A 24829-nucleotide genomic window follows, 5' to 3' on the forward strand; every position below is an offset into this window, starting at 1 on the left:
TTATATATTATACATTATATTTGTGTATATAATTATGTTATTATTATAATAATAATTAATACTTCAATATTTTTTTCATTATGCATTAATATATTTTTGAGTGTATAGTATAATATAGTACCTATATACTTAAATTTACACATTTATTTTGTGATGTATTTTTGTGTGTGCACGCGCGCGCATAATTAATCATTCATCTAAACATTTTATAAACGAAAAAAATACGGTCGGTAAATAATTTATGTATCTAGGTATATTATTTGTATTATTGTTGTTTTTTTTTTTAGAGTGTAATAGCGCATTGTAATTATATTTTTCGCATGACAACTTAGCTTACCTACGTTACATCATACCTATATTCTTAACAATAACACTAAAATATGTTATAAACTCATGCACAAGCTGTTTTATATTCTAAACAAATTAAACAAGATGGATTTTAAAACATGCGATGTTAAATTGGTTGAGATAAAAAAAAAAAAAAGTAAAAATAAGTTAGACAAATGTTGACTCCACATTTACCTTGCCATATTCAACAACCTGATTTTGATTCATCTTATCTTATTTGTTCGTTTTTATCTTTTAACACACCCTGTTTGTATTTTGTCAATGATTTTGGTACAAAGATTGGCAATAATAAAATAAAAATAAACAATATACTTCATATTTTTTGTTGATTCATGTTTACCAATAACATGTCCTATACGTGTTTAATTTAACATAACGTCTAAAATGGACATAGAAATATATATTGGGTCATATTGTCAATTATACGTTTGGACAATGTACAGAGTATATTTTGAAAATGACTATAATAGATTGTTTCCATATGTAGAGGTAAACTTTGGTACAAAATAGAAATCAAAACCAAAAATTATAGGAAGAATATAGATAACATTATTTATTCTTGTTGCGATATCCTTTTTCTCGTTCCTTGTTGGTTCAGACAACTAATTTGTGCCAATCAGCTATTTGCCTCCGTGGTGCATTCATTACTTCTTTCCAGTGACGTTCAGCAGTAACGGATGGATTATCCGGGTGTCCCATTAAAACTCGCCCGATTATCTAAAAACATAAATATTTATTAATTCATACACAAATTTAATATTTTTAATATTACATTTTAAGCTCTTTTAACGTAAACTTAATTAAACTTGTATTAAAGCATGGCATTGAAAGTTTAAACAAATATAAGTATTATTTATTCAATTGAGGCAATCTAGATTTTTTTTTTAACTCACTTCGTTTTTAGTGACTCTGTCGTGATCGAAAACACAAAACTCAATACACACATTATGTAAATCAACAACGGTTGAAGGCAAATCAAACACAAATGATTCGTTATAAACCGGATTCAATGTACGTTTCTTCATGTGAGTCCGTTTCTTTGATATGCGTGTTCCGTCAACTAAGAAATTTATCTTCACAAATGGATCTAAAAATAAAATATCACAAAATCCTGTTTTCATATGGCACCTCTAAAATATTATAGTTGAAATTTAAAATTTTTTTTGTAGTAAAATTACTTTAAGACAGTTAAAACAAGTGCTATATTGATATTTAATTTGATACTGCAATATGAATTAATATAATATAACAAACACAAAATGTTTTTCAACTTACATTTCTATTATGATTATCCCATTTATTATATTTCATAAAATATAAATAACTACAAAAATCAGTAATAATTTATTTAAATTTTAAAAATATACCAGCCAATCCAGTCAAGTCCATTTTAGGTAAATTTCTAGCCTTCAACACAACTACTGTTACTCTTCTAGTTGCTGGTTGCCAACACAAAGATACCAACAATTCTCCCCGATTGGCGATTTGTGACTGCTAAAATCAATATATAAAATTACATTGTACCAATTTTGAAATTAAAAAAAATATTATTTTAAATCTTCGCTAATTTATTAATAATCCATTTATCATTTCATATATCAAGAAAAATGTCTTAAAACTTAAATTGTTTGCAATAAAGTGAATATGAAACAAACTAATTAAACAAAATATATTTATCGTTACGTGTATGATTTACCTATACAGTGTTTATGGACTAGAAAAGTGTAGAATTAAAAGTTTATAATAACCCTATGCTGTCATAATCATGTGTACGGTGTATAACTTTGACTGTCAAAATAGTATAATTTATCAAAATTGAAGCTGAACAAAAATATAAATAAATTATTCATAGATATTTTATTTTTAAGAAAAATTATATACACAATTGTTATTTTTTATGAATTAACTTGATTTGTTATTATGTTTAATAAGTAAAGTTATAAAATTTAAATACAATATTCCGAGATGTAATAGTAATAGAAAGAAATAATAGCAAATAATCATCGTATCATAATACATACTTTAACACTACGAAGTACGATATCCTTTTGAATAGAAACTTGTTCTTTTTCAATTGATTCTAATACATCTTTTTCATTCAAGGTAAAGAAAACTTCACCAATCAAGCTGTCTCTGGAGTAACGATCAAAACTCAGTATGGCGAAATGCAATGTCATAGACTAAAATAAAGTTGTCTTTTAATATAATTTATAAGCAAATAGTATAACGTTATTAATATCACTTGAAGTTTATTAGTTTGAATTCCAAAGAATGTAAAGTCTTCGTCATACACTGGATTCCTTGTTTTCCTCAATACTCGTGTCTTAACTTTATGTTCCTTATCAGGCAATAATTGCAGTTTTACATAAGGATCACTAGTGCCGGAATTTTTCTCTTTAGGTGTTAAGTCCATGCATTTGTTTATATTGACCAAAAGAACTTTTTTGTCTTTTTTATACCTAAAACATGATACATAATAATATTATCCATAATTATCCACTAAATTTTTATTCTTAAAAATTGTATTGAAGATAAAGGTAATCCTAATTTCTTGTTCTCACCAGAAAATCATTATTTTATACCTTTCATTAAGACAATAACAACTTCCATATTTTTGACATATCATTTCATTAAACCAAATTCAAAATATTTTATTTACACAAGTATTTTACTTTTTTATAACATAAGAAAATTAATTTAAAACAAATTATATAACAACTTTACCTTATATAATATAAAATGTAAATGTTGCAATTTATAAACATTGTCTATGTCTCCCAACTGACCCTACTACATAAATTATCTACAACCAACAATAATTCAATAAAACTTTAATCATTTAGATTTTTGTTATTTCTTCTTCAATCCAAATGTGTAGATAATAGATATTATATTGTTATGATATACGTAATATAGAGTGCGTTAAAAAAAATGCCACAAATAAAAATTTACTAAAAATTTAATAAAATTTAAAAAATTAAATAATTTATTTTACTTAGGTGAAACTATAAATGCTTTTTATTTAAATTGCCCCAAACATACTATTTATGTTGAACTTTATATGATAGCGCAATCAGTAAAACTTTATACATAATAAATTTAAAAAAAATTAATTATAATAATTGAAAAACGATAAAAGGTACTTCATTTTTAATTAATATTTTCTTCGAACCTTTAATAACATATAATCAATTTTATTAAGTGACTGTTAGCTTATCAGAATAATAACATGAATATATTTTTGAAAGTCCATAATACATTTTTAACACTAATTTATTCTTTATGTATGATATAATTATGTAAACAATCAATTAAGTCTGATTATAATATGCATTACATCTTACTTAAATTAATAATATAATAAATCAATGTAAAAATTAAATGGGTTTATATGAGACAGATTATGTAGTAAATTTCATATAAAATAATTAATACTTTAATACTTATTAATAAACTCACCGAAGTTTGAAGAAAAGTACTCCCATTTTACCAGGTGTATCATTTGGGCCAGTTTCTGTTTGTTGCTGATTATTTTTCGATGATAACTTATTATCTATTTCATTCTCATGTACAACGCTATAAAAATAATATTTATTATTATAATAGTTTAAAATACAAATAATATAATAATAAATAGCATATACAGGATTCGTCCTGTAGAGTACTAATCACACTACACCAAATTTATTTAAACTTCTTTTAATTTTGTTAATGTATCACAAAAATCAAATGTCAAAACGTTAATAAAATTTAAATTTAAAAAAATGTGACCCTAAATTATTACACCCTTTCAAGTTTAAAAATATATCAACACTTTGATCAATCCTCTTTGCATAATTTATTAAGCATATATTAATTTACTGCAATAATTAGATAAACCTGTGAAAAATATTATCAACAACTTCTATACACTTAAACATGAACCATTTGCGACAAAAAAAAAATTAAATTTTAATAAAGAAATATTTAATCTGTGCTTTAAAGAAAAATAAGAATATTTGTCACAAGATTATTTACATGAAAATCTTGAGAAAGGAAGCTACCCAGTGATAACACTGCCTTTTGTTTGTTTCTGACTATTTAATTGTTATTTACTCATTAAAAATATCTCTATACTAATTCCTTTTCAGTCGTCTCAAAAGATTTCCAGGAATTGTACCAGTGGCTAGATCAGATATATAAGGGGTTATGAAGAGAACATGAAAACAATTAAATAAAAAACACATGATCACAATAATAATAAAACAATTAAAGAAAAAAAATGGAATGTTATACAAATTATACTATTTTATATTTTACCAAAAAGTGTGTGTATCTAATACCTATTTATCAACTATGAGATTAAATATTAATAAATATTACTAACTAATTTTTATTTTTAAATAATACTTTAGTAAATTAATTTTAACCGATAAGACTCAGAAGTAAAATTTTATTTTCTAGACTACACGGTCGTGTAATTTTACTTTGCTTATAAGTTATAAAATGTCCAACACGTTATATGTTACAGAGATATTAATTTTGCCACTAATATAAGAGCTTATAAACTAATAATAAACTATCCTTGAAGTCGATAAATATTTTCAATCTTTTGTGTGTTGTTCTATACAAAATCTATATTTATGTAATTCAATGTACAAACTACTATATGTATCGCTAATTTATCTATAATACCTTTGTGATTTTATTCTTATACTCGTGTTCAATTTAAAAAGGTATTTTTCCAATTAATTTCTGATCCACTCACGTGTATAATATTGGATATTATTAAATTATTTTATATTTTAACGAAAAAAATTAGATATTTTCTATCAATTTATAGATGCACTCAGTATTAGACGTTAGTTATTATAAATCAGTATATTAAATAAGTTTTTCTCATGTTTTTTAAAACAAATTTAAAATTTAAATAAAAAATTATCTTACGACAACGTATGTGTAGGTGGCTGCACAGTTTTTTGTTCGCAAGTCGGACTTATAGTTGGTGAATGTCTAGACGTTTTCTCTGATCCAGTAGGGCTTATACTTCCATCGCCCTTAAAATCAAATTTTAGAGTAAGTGTGTGGACAAATTAAACAACAAACAACACTTTATAAAAATATTATTACAACAGGTGTTTTGCTGCCTGTAGGACTTGGGCTTTTTTTCAAATAATGTGATCCAGCTGGGTTTTTAACAGCCTTTACGGCTGTGGTCGGCTTTCGATGATAAAACGCTAAATGTGGTTCTGAAGCTGCAGTCGGTAGTTTACTTTTGTTTTTAAACCATAACAGTTTTTTCTTAGCGCAAATATGGCATGCGACAATCAAAATTCCGAATACTATAGCTGCACATCCTCCAGTATACAAAATTTCAGTCGTTCCATAATCTGTAATCAATTCATTATTATTAATCAAACATGTTTGCCAAAAAGAAACTATATTAAGTTTAAATAAATATATACTTCCATAGTATTTTACTTCTAAAATATATTTCCTTGATATAATTCTAACAAATTTTATATACCTATATCTATTTTGCGGTTTTTCATAATAAATTAAGTATACTCACTACCCATTAATACAGTGTTTCATTGAATAAATATTTATGGTTATTAATATGTTGTTAATACACATTCTAAAAAACATAAAATTAAGTGTCCAACAAATAAGAATTTGAAATTTAAATTATAAATTTATTATTTTATAAAATGTAAATAAAAATGTAATACTAGTAGTACTAAACTACTAGCTACTTTAGAGATAATATATAAGTTATAATTAGGGAACGGATTTTATTGTAAATACAAATTTTAAAATATGATAAAAAATGTATACGATTTAGATCATTCTAATTGAAATAAACCCAAATTTATTTTACATATTTTTACATATTTGGTAAATAAGTAGTTATTTTAGCAATTTTTGATTTTTTCATTGATTTTTGACGACGTCTAATATTATTTTCTTCGTCTAAAACAACAAGCTATATAATTTAATATTATAATGTTATATATTTTAATAGGAAAAATCCAACAAGGATCTCTGGAAATTGAATACACTGTTACAGTGAATAGCCCCTATCATATCTGTTGATGTGAAGCGGTCTACTTCGGTCCGTTCCCTAGTTATAAGTATAGAACATAAATAATTATAATTTATACCTTTTTTAAAATTTTACAAAGTACTCATATATTAAACAGTGTAGGATCAAATTCCAAGCATAGTTTTTCTGTCTCCTCTACGGTGTGTGTGTGTGTGTGTGTGTGTATGTGTGTGTTAGAACGTTGTCTTGTTTTAATTTTGTGACGCAAGAAATCTGTCGAAAAATCTGTTTATTCAATTTAAAATTTCCAACAGTTAGTGTAATTTTACAGTTAATTAACAACAAATAAAATAATTTAATTGGAAAATAAAAACGGAACTTAAATTAAAGACAAACACAAAGAACTTTACTTATCGGCTATTAGCAATTATTTATTATATACATAATTATCTAAAACTTAATAAAGAACCATTTATATTATATTTGCTTAAGCTAAGTAATGATAAAAATGGCTTTTGCATAAAATAATCTAATAAAAATAACTTTTCATTTTTAATACAGGTAAATCCAATCTTCTAAAAGGTTTCTAGAATCGGAATAAATAAATAATATGCCTTTTGAGCCTAGTTACAATTTAAATATCGCATAAAACCCAAACTATTAAACTAAATAGTTATTATTTCTGAACTAGTATAGATTAAATAACTATATAAAAATTGAACTCCATAGATACCGTTCTAACAGGATGTAAACATAAAATTCAGATTAATGAATTTTAACTAAAATACTTCCGTTGATATAACAATTCATAAAGTCCCTGTGCGAACATTTTTTCGTTATTATTCATACAAATATCTTACGTTATCCAAGACTAAACTTAAAATGTTTATTTTATTTTACTGATATTTATAAAAAATAATATATTTATATACCGTGTATTAAAATGCTAATTTTAATATTTGGTAAAAATGTCAAATATGTACAATAATTCGTTTTTGAATTACAACAAAAAAGAAAATTGATTTTGTCGAAATTCACATTGTGTAAAATTCCCTGTATTATCAAATTTTTTTTTGATTTTCCCGATTTTGAAAAATATTTGACATTTTTTATTTTCACTTCCCAAAAGTGCCATTGTATTGGTACAAAAACGATTCCCAACAGAGATAGTTTATCAGCCTATAACACAAAGTATATTTCGTATTTGTTTTTATTGATATTAGGTCAAGCAACTTAATTTTACTATTAGTATTTAGTAATATAGAAGATAGAATTCATTTTTACTGAAAACTCTTCATTTGAAAATATTGTGTGTATACAATATAATAATAAATGCAAAAGTTCTATGTTCTTATGAGTAATTTTTTTGAACTATAACAAAATAATGAATATCGTTATTCATAATTGAAATATGTAATTTCATCAGGCGTGGATCCAGGATATATCTATTTGAAGGGCAGAGCGATAAAAACGGACACGGACAAAACGCTATCGATAAAACAATGCATTTTATCGGCCGCCAAAAACCGAAATTCTATAACCCCTCTACCCTTATATCCGCGCCTGAATTTTGTCCTAGTTGAATTAAAAATCTATAAAAAAAATTATGCTTACCTATATATTTTTTTAAATTATTGTTTTCAGTACGAGTTACTTATGAATAACTTTGTATTAAATTTTCAAGCCTTAACTATAAAAATGACTCATTTTATACATTTTCAACTGCAAATTCATTTGCAAATTTTTAAATATCTCTATGAACAACTTTTATCGCATCTCATATGAAATATTCAAGCATTTTTACCCAAAAAATAAATAACCTTTCAACGACATTTATACAAAAAAAAAAAAAACAGAATAATTCAACCGTCTATAAATAATTCAAAAAGAGTCAAAATTATATTATGGGTAGAAAATAATACAAACATTTAGAGAAAATTTTGATTATCTAGCTTTTCGACACTAAGTCAACTAAAAATATTTTTGAAGAAACAACAAAGAAATTTTAAATTGTCAGAATTTGCTTTGATGTCGATTCGTTATAATATTTCATTATTAAATATATAGATACAGTTTCGATATTTAACAAAAATAAATTTTACATAATTCTTGTGTTATAATATACCTAAAACATAATGCAATAATAAATATTTATAAAATAAAATTTTACAAGCTCTATTTGTATTTTGTATGTCATGATTATTTAACCAATTGACCCCCCCCCCCTAAAAAAAAATGCCTAGTTGTAGCTATGCTAGTGTTAACTGGTAAATTGGCCCATACTGAGTAGTATAACTCTTGTACACGCCACTGATACCAATATAATATTTATATCTTTGATCTTATTATCTTACAAACAATATCAACAATCTAAGTAAATAAACCATTATTAACAATTATTATTCTTTAAACTAAAATATGCAATTTAAAAATGTTTTTTACTCGAATTAATATTGTTTGGTTAACCCTAGGGATTAAAGCCGTCATATTTATGTCATTTGTGTTAACATTTAAACTTCTATAATAACAAAAAGTATAAACTTGCTGAAAATGAATAAATCCAACCCTACTCATTTTGTAAACTATTATTTATGCAATGTTTAGTAACTGCAGGTAGGTATGGTTTGAATATATTATAAAACTTAAACCTACGCAATTATTACAATTAGATTAATATTTTGATAATAATTAATTGTTCGTTAAATCGTTAATATGTATATATTTATGTATATTCCCACACAATGTCTACGAATCGTACTAAACCTTTGAAATCAATAAATTCGGTAAACAAATTTTTTTAAATATTAAATGTATATAAGATAAATTACAAATTTAATTTTAATTCGTATAGATTATAGAAGCATTAAACGTGCGATAGTTAGCTAATACATTAGAGAGTTTTTGTTTTACATTGGTGATATTAATTTTGGAAAAAATAATTAAAAAAATTTGAACAGTTTTCAATCAAAACTGACATAGATCAACGTTTATTAAGTCATTGATTTTACGAAAATGTAATTTTCTATTTAATACCTAATTTATACTTTTTTATTCATAATGAATTGAATTACCAGCTATATTTATTTTCAATTAACACTTAAGTAAGGGCACCCACTACCCACCCCGCTTCAAGAAAACACATCATTCATAATCATAAATGTAATTAATTTCAAATCGTGTACCAATTTTCTATACAAATACACATTATATAATTTCCATGGCAATGTGTATACGCCATGTTAATGAGTTTTACGTTCATAAAGAGTATACATAATAGGTACACTATACCTATATAGTATATACGTTACACACTCGGGCATCTGTCGTTAAATAATACTGAATCCGAATAAACATACATAACAATAATAATAACCGCGTCGATAAATATTGATAAAAATTAAATTTTTAATATTTTTAATTAACGTGGTTATAAGCCACCCGACGAGTATTGTTCTCGAGAAAATATTACTATTTTTGTATTTATTATTATTATTATTTTATGTTCACGCGGCGTTTTTCGAGGATATCGCGACGAATCGTAAATGATACTTATTATTATTCTATGTCATAATCGAATAACGTTATGACAGCACAATTTTATAATAATTGTAACGTGTCCTTTTTTTTTTTTTTGTTTTTTACAGCAGCGCTACTCACTTGCGAACAGATCACTGTGTTCGGTTTTCTCGGCCACAGGGTCTTGACTCACGAATCCCGTGGCAGGCATGGCGTACGGACCGGACGGACGCGCGCGGCACAACTTGCCCAAGAACCGCCGGACGACTGTCGGGTCCCGAGCCTCAAAGGATGTCGGGCGTACGGGTTGGACGACGGGGCGAGCGAGGAGGAAATTCGGGCTGTCGAGCGGGAATGACGCGGGGTGGGGGCGGGGGCGCGCTCGATAAAATGAATGATACACGTTTCCCGCTGTATATCGCGCCACCCGTGGACGCCGCCGATGCCGCCCGTCGCCTTCGCTTGGACAAGCGCACAACTGACTTAACCGGAAAAACACACACTTGTTAAGCTCAAAAAGCTTGGACGTGGGCAGTTGTTATATTACACGAATCGCGCGTGGAAAATCTTCCGACCATATAAATATATATATATATATATATAAATATTATGTAAAGCTGTAAATATCGATAAAAAAATTTGTCACTGCAAATTTTTCGTAACTAATTATTATCCATATATATAAAAATGTATAGAGAGAGTAAGATGCCCGAAGGTCGAGAGCTTTAAGCTGTACGGTCTGTACGCGGCGTTTATGATATAGTAATGTCATAAATAATATTATTACCCTGTGCAGTATATAATTCAAAAATCTGATCATACTAATAAGTATAGTCTTTCGATATTTTCTCTTTTCTTAATCAATATTTAAACTAGGTGATGGTAGGGTGTCACTCATCGTATCAATAATTTATTAATATCGATTTTAATAAATATTATTTTCTATTGTCCAACACAAACGGCTGCGGCTGTATTCATGATGTGTTATAAATGTATAACTTAAAACTACTTGAAATTCATATTTTATAAACAACTAATATTAGGTATATGTTAATAATAAAATATCATATGATTAAGGCTTAATGCAGCCATACAGGTAATCTTTCACACGCAAGACGCTTTTCATAATATGCAAATCGTTTTTATAGAAGAAACTTTTAAATTATAATGCACTACACGGAATATATAATTTTGTTCAAGAATTATTTACGTATTATTAAACCTCGAAATGTATAAAATATTAAATTTTCTATACGTAGTAATTTTGTTTAAAAATAAAACATGTAGATAGCTACAAAAAACGTTAATATAGTAGATATCTGTTCAAGATATCACGAGTATTAAGGATACACAAACATGAAGTTTGAATAGATATTTTATTTCAAAAGAAAACGGCATTGGCATTTTTCGAGCGTACTTACATGTCGTCAATACTATAAACACTACACAGTAAAATATATATAATATAATCAAATTATATTGATTATTGGCTAGAAAATGTTACCACGTATAACAAGGTAGCAACGTAGTAGATATTCGCTGTATTATTGAAAATAAAGCATTACAACTATCTATCACTAGATAGCGATAATAAAATATAAACCTTATGCTTTATAGATAGGCACATCGACATAGGCGATATTTTATTTATTTATTTTCCCTATTATTTATTAATCGTAGTGTTAAATAGTTTTCAACCAGTGCATTAACGTAGAAATAAAAAAAACACCAATGCTAGTAGCATAGTCAAATATGCTAGTCAATAGAATCTGCCGTATGCGAGGAGCGCATAGCTGCAAAAACAAATCCTCGATTATTTGTGTAAGATTACTTTAAGAAATAATAAACACGTAATGTGCGCAAGGCAGGAAAAATATGGTTTTAAATGGTGTTGCTAATATGACGCGCAATAAATTTATTGATTTTTTTGTAAAGCGTTAGAAATTATAGAAATCCATACTGAAATATTGTACGAGTATATTCAATGTAATATATCACCAACAGTCAACCGGTCATTATAGCAGAATTGTGGATTTATCGTATACAAAGTGTGTTTCACAAAACAATAACAGAATGTATTATTGCTAGAGCTTTTTTAAGTCGTACACTATCAACAATACTTCATTAACACATCTTTCACTTCGTTTTAAACTAATATGTTTGATAAAAATACATTAGAATAACATGAACAATTTCTAATTAATTTTTAGTTAATAATTCATAACAGTTTCCTAAGGCATGAAAATATAATGCAAACTTAACCAAAATTTATTGTCAACATTTTGTTTAATAAACGTTTAAAGTTTATTTTACGGTAATTAGTTCTAAACTCAAAACACTAAAAACTATTATAATTGATTTGTCAATAAAAGATAGTTTTCGAAGGTTCTTTTTTTTTTCGAAGTGAAATTACTGCCGTCAACAGGTTGTTTCTCGTTAACTGTGTAATATGTACTGTCTTGATTGTAACCATTAACAACCGACCTCTTACAGATTTGAATTAGATTTAATGTAATTTTTTTATATAGGTAATACTAAAGATTGTAATGGATCCTACGACCTACTTGCGAGAATTTTATTTTTGAATTCCAAAGCCAATCGGTAATCATTCTATTAATTATTAATACTAAGTTAGTAAATGAAAATGCTCTTACTAGTTACTTTTCATCAATAAGATTAATAATTTTTATTTCACTTAAAAGATTATACATTAATACATAAAGTATAACAATTCTTAGAATTGATAAAACCCTTGGTTTCTAAAATTCAATATCCCATGAACAAAAGTATGATGTCCAATATACTTTATATTGTCTATTAGGTACTCTATTACAACTTAAAAACCTAGAGTTCATAACAATATTATACTTACAGAGTTTACAAATTTATACTCTGTCAGTTATTAAAGTCTCAAATTCCCAAGCGTTAGCCACATTACTCATTCACACTCGTAAAACAAATTTCGATCCCACAATTCTGCCATGGTTTTAATATTATAATTTGTATTTAATGTAATATTATCATAGAATCATATTATATTGACACGCGTGGTACACGCTAAACTTTACTGACGTTCACTAATGTGCCCAACAAAGTAAAAATAATAATTTATTTTTCTCCACAGATTTCGTATCATACAATAGATAATTAAATATAGTATTTTTCCATTTTGTTCTCAAACTGAAAGTCTTTATAACCCAATGCACGATATTAAGAAAGAAAACGTAAACAAAAAAAACATTTCTTCGTGGGGGGTACGATGGAGCTTATGCGGGAGCCGCCGCCCCACTGATATATAAAAAGTACCTATGGTCTCTATCTATATAAACCTATATATATGTTTGTGTGTGTGTGTGTGTGTTTCAGTACTGTAATAAACATATAAATATATAATAATAAAAATAATAATCCTTTTCATATTATTAATGTATTATATTTATCTATAATGTATGAACTATGTACATAACTAAACTAAAGCACATGTGTACATGGAGGAGGGAATAATAGGAAATTAATTATGAAGTATTTTACGTTTTCAATAGTATTTTAACAATTAGCTTAGCTAATTTAATTAAAATAAAGGATGAAAAATAAAAACGCATATCTATAATTAAATTTAAAATGTAACTTGCTTTATATTATTAATTCGAAATTGTATATATATTATATTGTTGATTGAAAATCATTAGAATGTGTATTTCAAATGTTAATTAAAATAGAGTAAATATTTTATATTAAGAGTGAAGCGAGGTTTACTTATGCTATTTTTTTCAACTAAGCTTATATTATCATAGATTATAAACTTAATATTCATTCATTTCAATAGTTTTTTATGAGTTATGAAAATCTGCCAGCCAATAACTAATTTTACTTTAGGAAATAAGATCATCATACATTTGGCAATTAAATTAAACATAATTTATGTTATAAATTGTAATTGGCTGAAAACAATTAAAATTTAAAACTTATATAGGTACATAATATTATGATGTATATACACGTTATTGTTAAAAATATAAATAAATTCGATGTTCGTGTTTTTCAAAACAAAGTTGATTAAATTAATCAATCATCAACTCATAGGTTATACATTTATATATATATATATATATATATCAGTAAGTCAAGAAAACAATTTTAGATCGTTTTATGTTTTTACTTTAATATTAGAATTTAACATTTTAATATTTTATTACAGTGCTAAGACTGATATTAAAAAAAATTAATTTAACTGAACGTTGTTGGTAAACGTCAACCTACAAACAGTTCGATAAGTACATTGAATAAATTAAAAAATAACGTCAGTGGCACAACTAATTGTTCTGAAAATATCATTAACAAACCACCAAGATTCGCAGACGAATTTATTAAACTTTCATCGGTACGCTACAAACCAGAAAAAATCTACACAAAACAATGTCCAGGTAGTAAACTTATCTGTGAACGTACACAATGTCAATATAGTACACTTACCTATGAACATGCTTACAAAATATCGCAAGGTCAAAGTTCCAACTCAACAATGAAGTGTCCTTACACATGTATGAATCAACTATCCACAAGTAAAAAAGTTAAGACATCTTAAAATAAAAAATTAATTATTGTTAATCAATAAGCGTTTGTTTTTTATACCAATTCAATACTCGTATCGTATATGTAATTTATACATTTATATTTAATGACAAAATAAAAGACAATCCACATTATTTACTTCTCTCAACCCCTATAATTGCAATTCTGAAACTACTTTAGTAATACATATGAAACGGAAAAATAATTCCTATCATTTTTTTCTGTCAACAGAAAAATTGATTATAATATAATATCATTAATCTCTACAGAATGTATAACACGTCGTTTCAAGTAGGTAGTACGTGTAACAAGTTCATAATCTGATATATTCTTGTATTAAAAGTCTATATGTAACAGTACAATACATATACACATGTATAATGAAACGACAAATATATACAAAAAATAAACATACAAACTTGTCATGGCAACAAACAACAGACGACTTGAGAAGTAACATGATGAGAAATATGATATTTGAGTACTTTAAAGCTTTTCATTCGTAGATAATAACATTATAAAGGTGGGTTTACACGTTCAGTTTTATCATTGTTGTACTTTACAACTACCTATACTTACTTTTGAATACTTGAACGAACATTAAATATTAGTTTACACGTTTAATATCCATTTTCATTTGTGCCAATCACAGTCTTACTTTCAGGTAACTGCAGAATTTAAACAAGTCACTTATAAAAATCATTTTTGTTCAAATACTAATTTACACGATCGTATTATTATAATTCCACAATTTACATATCAGTCAGTGGAAAGAAAACTCAATGTATAAACTCGCCTCATTATTGTTTTCTTATAATTTATTTAATTCAATTTGTTGATAACCTTAAATATCTCATATTAACTTTGATATTTTTAGCTCAATGTATAACCAAGGTTATACTACCTAAAAATAAGCAAGCTACTAAAATATATGTCAGAACACTCATATTAGCAATATTAGATAACATTTTTGATAAATAAATAATAAATAAATGTATTTTAATCTAATTCATCAGAATAGTTGTTAGAATTTAATTCGTTAGTAAAAAAATGCAGCTCTATATTTAAGATATACTTTGAATCGTTTATTTTTTTTTTTAGATATATAGTAACCCTAAAGACAAAGATATAATAATATGACAATGAAATATCGCTTGATTGAATAAGTCATCCAGTGGTGATACTTCCTTAACATGGTTAGGCACCTAACTCAATTTTGTGCATGCTTAATGTAACTATAATAAATCAACGTGTTAAAATATTGAGTAAGTTATTTTTGGAAATAATAAAATAGTTTTAACTGTTTCATTAAATAAAAAACACGCAATGAAAAAACTGATCGTAAAATAAAATATTATATTTTGTACCTATAAATTCTTACATAATTGAGGGCTGGAGCCCTGAAACATGTTTTTATTGTTTATACCTGAATTTTTTTTTTTCATTATAAATTGATGCATACGAGTGCATACGAATGTATCATACTACCGTATGTATACCGTTGCTGTTCCCACATTACTTGCAATCCAATATCTGTAACTTACAAGATTGACAAAAAAAAAATTGCTCACGAAGGTAGGACAAGTCAACTACATTTTATGTAATCATCTGCTACTGCATCAAATTATAGGAAAGGTAAACGAGGTAGTTGTATTATATTTATACAGAAAATGTAAATAGGTAAGTATACGTCAATGTCATAACTTATCATATTATTGCACATCAATAACCGTTTTGATGACTTTTATTTCTATTGGTGTTATAAATAAATTGTTGTGTTACATATATTTATATATCATATACCTATATAGTTAACAGCCAGTTACATAAATGTAAAATCTAAATAATAGGCATCTATTAAAATACAGTACGCTACACACCAATTAATTACGAAAATTACCTTAAACCATGATGATATTATATTCAATCTCTGAAGTTTAAAATAATTAAAACTAATAAAACTATAAATCGTGCACAGTAAATCGAAGGTATATATTATAGTAATCATTTGTATAGTATCCACACCCCTCCCCTTTCATGCCAGTAAAGTTACCACTGTATGACCAAAAGTCTAATAAACATATTTTATTTGTGATTCATAAAAATAGTTGTAAATGTTACTTTTATACTGAAACTATTTAAATATAATAGCATAATGTGCGAAGCTTTAAGCTACTGTCATTAGTAATTTGAAATAGTAAATTTATAAATAAAAAATAATAATAAACAGTCACAATTTAGGCTAAATATTTAATTTACAAGCTCAATTGCACTATATAATATTATAATTATCTATATGAAAATAATATATGCAATAGTATAAATGTATGATAAAAATTACCAGCACCTAGTAGATAAAAACACCGCTGAATAATATTGTATTATATTCATATAGCAATAATACTTGGTTAGCAGCCAAAGTGAGCTAATGATTGTACAACAAAAATCACTCTTATCCAACAATCAAAAAACATATTTATTCACTCAAATGTATTAATTAAAGAAACTAAATGTCTATGAAAAAAAAAACAACAATACAATATTTTAAACAAATTAATAAACGCATGTTAAATTCAAACGTCTAAATATGAATTTATTTACTAACGTGTTGAATCCAACATTTGTTTCTATATGACTAGCTTGACTCGTATTCATTTTTTATTTACATGAATAATGTTCATAAAATTAATAATATTATTAAGTACATGACAGAGTTAGATACTAACAAACTGTTCATCAAAAAACATGCGTTATCAGTTTTCCAATTATTAACTAAAGTAAGTTAAAGTATTTAATATTTGTCATTGAAATAAAGATATTAATCATCAAAATCACCTACCTTGTAAAATAATATTATGATTTATATTTCTTAACAATTAACGTTTATAATTATTAAATATAACCATAGATACTTTGTTTATAAGCCTATAACGAATAAATTTTACTTAATAATAATTTAAATAATAAATTAACCTAAATAATAATATTTTGTACATATTATGTTTATATACATACAGATGTTCAATATATATATATATATACGTAAGAAGTTAATTTATTATGGATCAATGTACAAATATTTCTCGTTTCAAAGTATATATATATATACAGAACACCTATGTATATTTATAAGTATGTATTGTTTATAAATTAATCCAATGAAAAATTTAAGACATAATGTGTACATATCTGATAAAAATATTATAATATGTCATAAAGGCTAGGTGACTTAAAACATAAGACTAGATAATTATTGTACATTAATGCTATAATAATAAAGCTAGAATACAGATAAAATTGTAAAGTTTAAATTGTTAATTGGTTAATATGTTCACACGTAATACATTTATATATATGATATATACCTATGTATACACTGGTTCAAACAATAAATAATCTAACAGTAATAATTTAATGTAATATTCTTTTGATTTATTAATAGAATTGATGATGGTAATATTATTTGATAAAATCATTAGGTAATTATTTACTTTAAATGTAAATTCCTTCGAAAATGTGACCAAGTCTAGAAGGTTAATATCCAGCCAATTCAGCAAACGTGGAATCCATCTCGTCAGCCAAAGACTTATATCTGTCTTTGTTAAGGCCGAGTTCATCTGAAAAATAATAAAATTTCCATTGTAGAAAGGTAAAGAATTATCTTAAATAAACATAGTAACAAATTGAAAATTTGAGTTCAATCGTAAAAATAAAATTTCAAAAATATAATATAGTAAATGTTCTTTTTATACCTCATATAAAAAAAATGTGGTAAAAACAAGATTATTCAGGTTTTTTAAAAAATATTTATTTAAAAAAAAACATTGAAGAAAGGAAAAATGTAATATTCAAAAACTAATAAACATGTTTTATGATCATAATTTTATAAAATTGTAAATGTTTTCTCGGGAAAAAATATTGAAGAAAGTACAAACAACAAATATTTGAACATCGTATAAGAACTGACTGCATTAATGACTGCATTAATAATCAAACAATTTAGTTATTTACAAAATATAAAAGAGCTCAACTCATATATTTAATAACATGCATCAATGTTTTTTTTTATATATATATATATGTATTATATATTAAAACTATTATTGTACCTGGCAGTTATAGAAGCGAATTTGTACAGCAACAACTGGAGACAAAACATATTATAACGAAAAATAAGCAAATTAAATGAAAAAAAAAAAATAAAAAAAGCATTATTTAACAAAAAGCTACATTGGTTTATGACAAAACTCGAACATAAAAACAAGAAGAAAACAAGTGAAGGCTATGCAGAATTTGTATATGGTTAGTAGCCAGTGAGTTCAGCAAATGTCGAATCCAAGTCATCCGTGATTTCTTTGGATTTTTCTTTCTCTTTGAAGAGATCATCTGAAAAACAACACATTATTGTACAAAACAAACGCGTAAATAACCTATTGATAAACAAAGCCCCTTCGACTAAATGTTAAGCTATTAAAAAGAAAAAAGAACACTAACAAAGCGTAAGTATATAGCTGCACATATTTCGTTGAGCTAGACTAATAAATATAATAATATTGTACTATAACAATATAATATGAATATAACATTTTGCATAAATTTATTATTCATGAAAATCAAATCGCGTGACTTACCTTCAAGTCTGTCAACTTCTTTCTGCAATTTCTTAACGGTCTTTTCGGCAAATTCAGCACGAGCTTCAGCCTGAAATAAAAAAAAAACAATATATTATTTAAGAATTTTAGTTATGAGATTTAATAAATTATAATATTTATATAAACTTAAAAGTTTACCTCCTTTAATTTTACAGTGAGCTGTTTGATTTGATGCTTGTACTCTTCCACTCGTTGATTGGCCTAAAAATAAAATTATTATCTTTTTACGATCTTAATATTTTTACACAAATTACCTTTTCTTCGGAAACTTCCAATGATTTCAAACTGTTTCCGACAACTTTCAATTCTTCTTCCAACTCCATGATTTTTCTATAAATTAAAATTTCAATAATACCGTTTGTTATATGTATGCATTAAAAATTGTACTTACGAATCACCAGATTTCACACGATCCTCTGCTACTTCAAGTTCATCTTCAACGAAAGCAAGTTTCCTCGAAACCTTAAATTTAATATTTATATAAATACAGTTTCTGATTCATTACGTTATTATTTGTTTATTACTTCATCAGATTTTCCATCAGCATCTTCAGCTAAGAGACGAGCTTCCTTTAATTGGTTAGTCAACTGGTCCATACGTTCCTCGTCTTGCTGACTACGGTTTTCGAGTACTTTGCACATACTAAAAACATGATTTGTATAAAATTAACGTACAAAATTATGAATACAACGTAAAAATGAATTAATGCATAATCCACTTACCGTTGAGATTCGTCAGCTGCTTGAGAAGCTTCAGCCAATTTTGATGCAGCAGCTTGAGACCTCTCCTCGGATCTTTCAAGGTCTTCTTCAATCATCTGGACTTTCCTGTTCAAAGCGGCCACTTCGCTTTCAGCCTATAAATAAATGCATGTTAAAAAATCTTATATAATAATAGTTATTCTTAACTTACCGCAGTAAGTGCCTTTTCTCTATCCTCTAACTGCTTGATGGCCTCTTCCAACTTATTCTTGTTAGTGTCCAGATCACTTTCTACCTGAGTCAATTTCTTTTGACAATCTCTGACATCTTCATTTACCTAATTGAAAACAATGTTTGTTTTTATATATGTTACACATTGCTTACTTAAAATATTTATCGTAATTACTTTATCTGCACGAAGGTTAGCATCCTTGGACTGGCCTTCACAAGTGTCGGCCTTGTCCATGGCACTATCCTTCTCCATCTTCATCGCCTGCATCTTCTTCTTGATAGCGTCCATTTTGAAGTTTTTTGTCTACCCCGCTAATCCAAAATAATAATAATAGTTTACTAAAATTTAAATACTATATAATATGACATATTCATAAAATACTGTATTTTAACATATTTTTTATTCTAAAATTACATAAACTAACTTCAATTTAAGAAATGAAACAGATAAAAAGGAGTCAAAAACTATAGGTTAATTTATAACAATAATTAATAATTACAACAGTAAATTCAATAGTTTGAAAATACTTTTCATAAATGTTGTTTTATCTATATAATTAATATATAGGATAACTAACCAAACATGATTACTCTCATTTTCATTTAAAAATAATAGTTTATTTAAATAAAGATTATTATAATTTTTTATACTATTTAAAGAGTGTTGTATGACTGTAACAAACAACCTACTAATTTTCATATGAGACCCCCTTTTTCTGTAAATTATCCACTAAATAATCTATAATAAACATTTTGATATAGGTATCTAATTCAAAATTCGAATAAGTTGTTTTTTAGTTATTAAAATATTTATATTAAGAATAAAATTCCTTAAAAATGGTTTTACAAAAATATAAAATATAAATAATGTAGGATACAGTATTATTATTATTATTATACATAGAAAATGTTTATTATTTATAAATATTGATGGAATAATATAAATTATTAAAGTCCCAATATCTTCTAAACCTATCGTATCATGGACCTATTATTCTTAATATGCAATGTTAAATTACTCAAAAACTATTTGTTCGAATTTTGATTTTGATAGTCAACATTTTTAGAAAATTATCTGCTTAATAATTTACCGTTTAAAAGGGAGGTTTTCATTTAAAAAATATAAATTTAAATCTCCATTAAACACTACTTAAGAACTACAAATAATCTCTAGTAGTTAAAAATATAACATAATATAATTTATAATTTAATTTATATAATATAAAGTATAAATAAAAATGCCAAACATCAGATTTTGAATAACATAGTTATTCAAAAAAAAGGTTACCTAGGTGACATCACTTTGTACATAACAAAATTGAAGCAAAATAAAATATTTATTCACATTTAATATTATACGTACATTATATTGCTTACTAAATAATTAAATTAAATTAAATAAGTTTTAATATATCAGGTACCTAGGTTTGTATTTATGCATAACCCATTATCTTATTTAAACACTTAATAGGTCAAGTTATTTTTGAAAGATAATCGTTTTTTATTTTTAGAATTAAGTTAAAAATAATACTTATTTTCAACTCCATTTATAATATAGTAAGTCTTATAATTTAACCAAACATTTAAATCAATTTTTTAAACGCTTATGGAAATAATGCATTATACATAGACATAGTTATAATATTAATGGTGTTTAGAACGTATATTTAAAATTTAATAAAAACAAATATCAAATATATTCTTTAATACTTCTTAAAGATTACATTTTTTAATCTATATCCGTATACAATTTCCTTAATAATTACCACCAAATAATCTACTTAAGGTTCAATATGCGCGGAACACAAATAACAATAAAATATATTATATTAACTTAATGTCGTCAATATAAAAAACAAGAAAACAAAACAATATTTTGATCAACCATAAGAAGCCCAAAGACCATCAGTCAGAGATATGAGTAAAATAAGATTTTTTGAAGCATACTGATTTGTTTAATATAATTTAAATATTAAGAAAAAATTAATAATCATTATAAAAAATATATACTACTAAAATATATACAACTGGAGCTTAAAGAATTAATTTTAAAAAACGTTATTTTTAATTTATTTTATATTATATCTCTAATCCATAATGGTTTGAGTAACGTGAAATTTTACAACTCTTATCACCGTATTGCTTATTTATCAGTATAAAAGATTTTAAAAAGGAAAATTTAGGTAGATGCCTACCAATCACAAAATCATTATATATCTAACAAACTATTATATACTACTTAGTATATTAAGTTCTTAAATAATAAATATACCTAATATATAAATTGATCATAGGACAATAATAACTAAAAATTATAATTTATATTAAATATACTTAATTTTCTAATCATTTTGGCAATTATTTATGATTTTCTGTTAATTTTTAAAATAATTATATTGTTAATTTTAAAACTACAAACAGTATAATATAAAGTATAAGTAGGTATAAGGTGTATTGTTTATTGTATATTAGAAACTAAAAAAAATTTATTTTGATTATTTTAAAATAAATGTTAGTTAATTCAAAATTAAATGATGGCATTTAATTATTGATAAACAATAACTAATTATATCCACTTTTATAATTTATATTTGAAAATCTTATAGAAAAAAAAATGTATCTATGTAAAATGCATAATTTTCGCCAACTATGCGCAACTTGTATAAAACCGATGTTTAATGTAATAATGTATGATCTTGAAAAATAAAAAATATTTAAAATGTTTAATTAACGATAATATTGTAAAAGAGTATCCAGGGGTAATTTAGAAAGGTAATGGTCGCACACATCCTTCTTATTTTCTGCTATTATCTATTTTGAAAGAAAATAGGCTTCCGTGGAATTGGACAAAAATAGCAAAGTTGCTAATGCCGAAGTATAAAATAAAAAATAAAGTAGTCTGGTACCCGCCATTTACAGTGAGTAAACCGATACCACCGCGCGGCACCACGCAGCGGACGTTTAAAAATAGTTGTACGCCGCCGTTGCGGTATGCACTCAACCGACCCAAATTCCGACCAAACACCTCACCACCCCCACTAGTTGTTAAATTTTAGTTGCTAAATTTATTTTAATTTTAATAACACGATAATTAAAACACAAATCACATGAATCAATCATCATGAATTTAACGCAACAATAATTAATGTCAATAACTAATTTACGACAGTTTTTATCATGGTTATAAAACTGAATTAAAAATTAAATAAAAACACAAAACTAAGAAAAATCAAAAACTAGATTATTCAAATACATTTTTTGATTTCCAATTTACTTTAAACTCGTTAGTTTTAAAATACTATTAAACCAATCGCTTTTTATATTATTTTTTAAATTATAAATATTATTTAAGTTAATAATCAGAATTAATTAATATTTATAAAGTTAATAGTATCTTATCATCGTATCGTGTTACAATAATTATTAATGTTAACATTTCAACGCCAAATCTTAAATATAGAAGTATTTCAAGAACATACTGTAGTTTTGCACAAGCCCACGCTTTGTGACAAAATTAAACTACCTATATTCGCATATTTGGGCAACCAGAAAGCTGGAAATGCTTGGTGAAATAATGTTTCATATTGCATAAAATTAAAATGTTTAATAAATGAAGTCAACAATATAATATAAATTCAAATAATATTAAACTATTAATAACGTTTTAACTATTACACGGTTTTATTATAGATAAAATAAACTCTTATAAGTTTAATAGTTAGACACCTATTTCATTTTAACCTAACCATTAATTATAAATACTAATCTAAAATATTAAAAATAATTTTAAATTAACCTATTTAAACGTTGATAGATACCTATTCAATAATGCCAAACCTTTAAATTATAAAATATTTTAAGTCTTCAGAAAAACATATGTTTACAATACATTTTATACATTTTACTAAAAAACTAAATTAAACTATAACTTACAATATTGTAGAAATGTAATGAAATCCCTACATTTAAAATACGAATTTGTTCACTTAAATTGTAAAAAGATAATATTTGAAAATTAATAATAATAATAAATAAAATGTTATTTTGTGTGAATATTTGTATCAATATTAATTATTATTTACATGTATATAATACGTAATTATTTCTAAATAAAGTAAGAAACATATATAATTACCTCCAAATAAAATAAACCAAATCTGAAAGGCACCACTGACAGCGATAGCAGCTGATCCTGGACTGTTGTTGTTCTATATGTGTAATTCCAAATCTGTACTGTGTTCCCTTCTCCCACCACAGATACGCCCCACCATGGGGTTTTTACTGGTGGGGATTTGAAAAAAATAGGAATGTAGTGACGAACTAGGAGAGACCTTTTAGTAAAGTGATCTATAAAACCAGTGAGCTTTATATAGCTGTACTAAACAGGGTAAAAGTATATCCGTATCAACAGTGTTGACTTAAAATGTAAAAAAGTTAAAATAATGTAATAGGTACACATCCCGAATCTTGATAATTGTCTTAAAAATTAGCATACATTTTTTTAAATAAAATTTAACAAATCGTTGTATTCTATCAAAAACTATTCTCAAATGTCATATTAAAATAGTTAATTATGAATGTACCTTATTTTCATTCAAATTGATTAACAAAGTGATATTTTACTGACCCATTAACTAAAACAAGGAAGAAAATTCCGATTTATATTATCCTATATTCTATAAAATGTCTATTTCTATAAACTAATTTGACCTTTAAGGCTTAAAACTAGGTTATTGAAAAGCCATATTATTTTTAAAGAAAAGAGAAGTAAACACATTCTTTTT

At 25.5% G+C, this 24829-nt stretch overlaps 2 protein-coding genes across 4 annotated transcripts; both read right to left on the minus strand.

The window, feature by feature from the left end:
* Positions 1-98: 98 nt before the first annotated feature.
* On the minus strand, positions 99-10188 carry LOC113556548 (synaptotagmin-4-like). Of its 2 annotated transcripts, none has more exons than XM_026961569.1 (9): positions 10031-10188; positions 5458-5717; positions 5275-5384; positions 3808-3924; positions 2591-2807; positions 2370-2528; positions 1716-1839; positions 1242-1435; positions 99-1065 (listed from the first exon to the last, which is right to left on the minus strand). In XM_026961569.1, the coding sequence occupies exons 1-9, from the start codon at positions 10098-10100 to the stop codon at positions 943-945; spliced, it is 1374 nt and encodes a 457-aa protein (XP_026817370.1). In that variant the 5' UTR covers positions 10101-10188; the 3' UTR covers positions 99-942. The 2 variants fall into 2 exon arrangements, with proteins under 2 accessions (XP_026817370.1, XP_026817368.1); XM_026961567.1 differs by having other exon boundaries at positions 1716-1842.
* A 7459-nt stretch (positions 10189-17647) lies between these two features.
* On the minus strand, positions 17648-24323 carry LOC113559187 (tropomyosin-1). 2 transcript variants are annotated; one of them, XM_026964813.1, is made up of 10 exons: positions 24181-24323; positions 20221-20357; positions 20026-20151; positions 19836-19969; positions 19638-19755; positions 19505-19575; positions 19368-19443; positions 19252-19314; positions 19093-19162; positions 17648-18078 (listed from the first exon to the last, which is right to left on the minus strand). In XM_026964813.1, exons 2-10 carry the CDS (start codon positions 20332-20334, stop codon positions 17996-17998), a joined length of 855 nt encoding a protein of 284 aa, XP_026820614.1. In that variant the 5' UTR covers positions 20335-20357; positions 24181-24323; the 3' UTR covers positions 17648-17995. The 2 variants fall into 2 exon arrangements, with proteins under 2 accessions (XP_026820614.1, XP_026820615.1); XM_026964814.2 differs by lacking the exon at positions 17648-18078 and adding an exon at positions 18647-18847.
* Between the last annotated feature and the right edge of the window lie 506 nt (positions 24324-24829).

Source organism: Rhopalosiphum maidis, chromosome 4, assembly GCF_003676215.2.
Source record: "Rhopalosiphum maidis isolate BTI-1 chromosome 4, ASM367621v3, whole genome shotgun sequence".
In the NCBI taxonomy this organism is placed as follows: Eukaryota; Metazoa; Arthropoda; class Insecta; order Hemiptera; family Aphididae; genus Rhopalosiphum; species Rhopalosiphum maidis.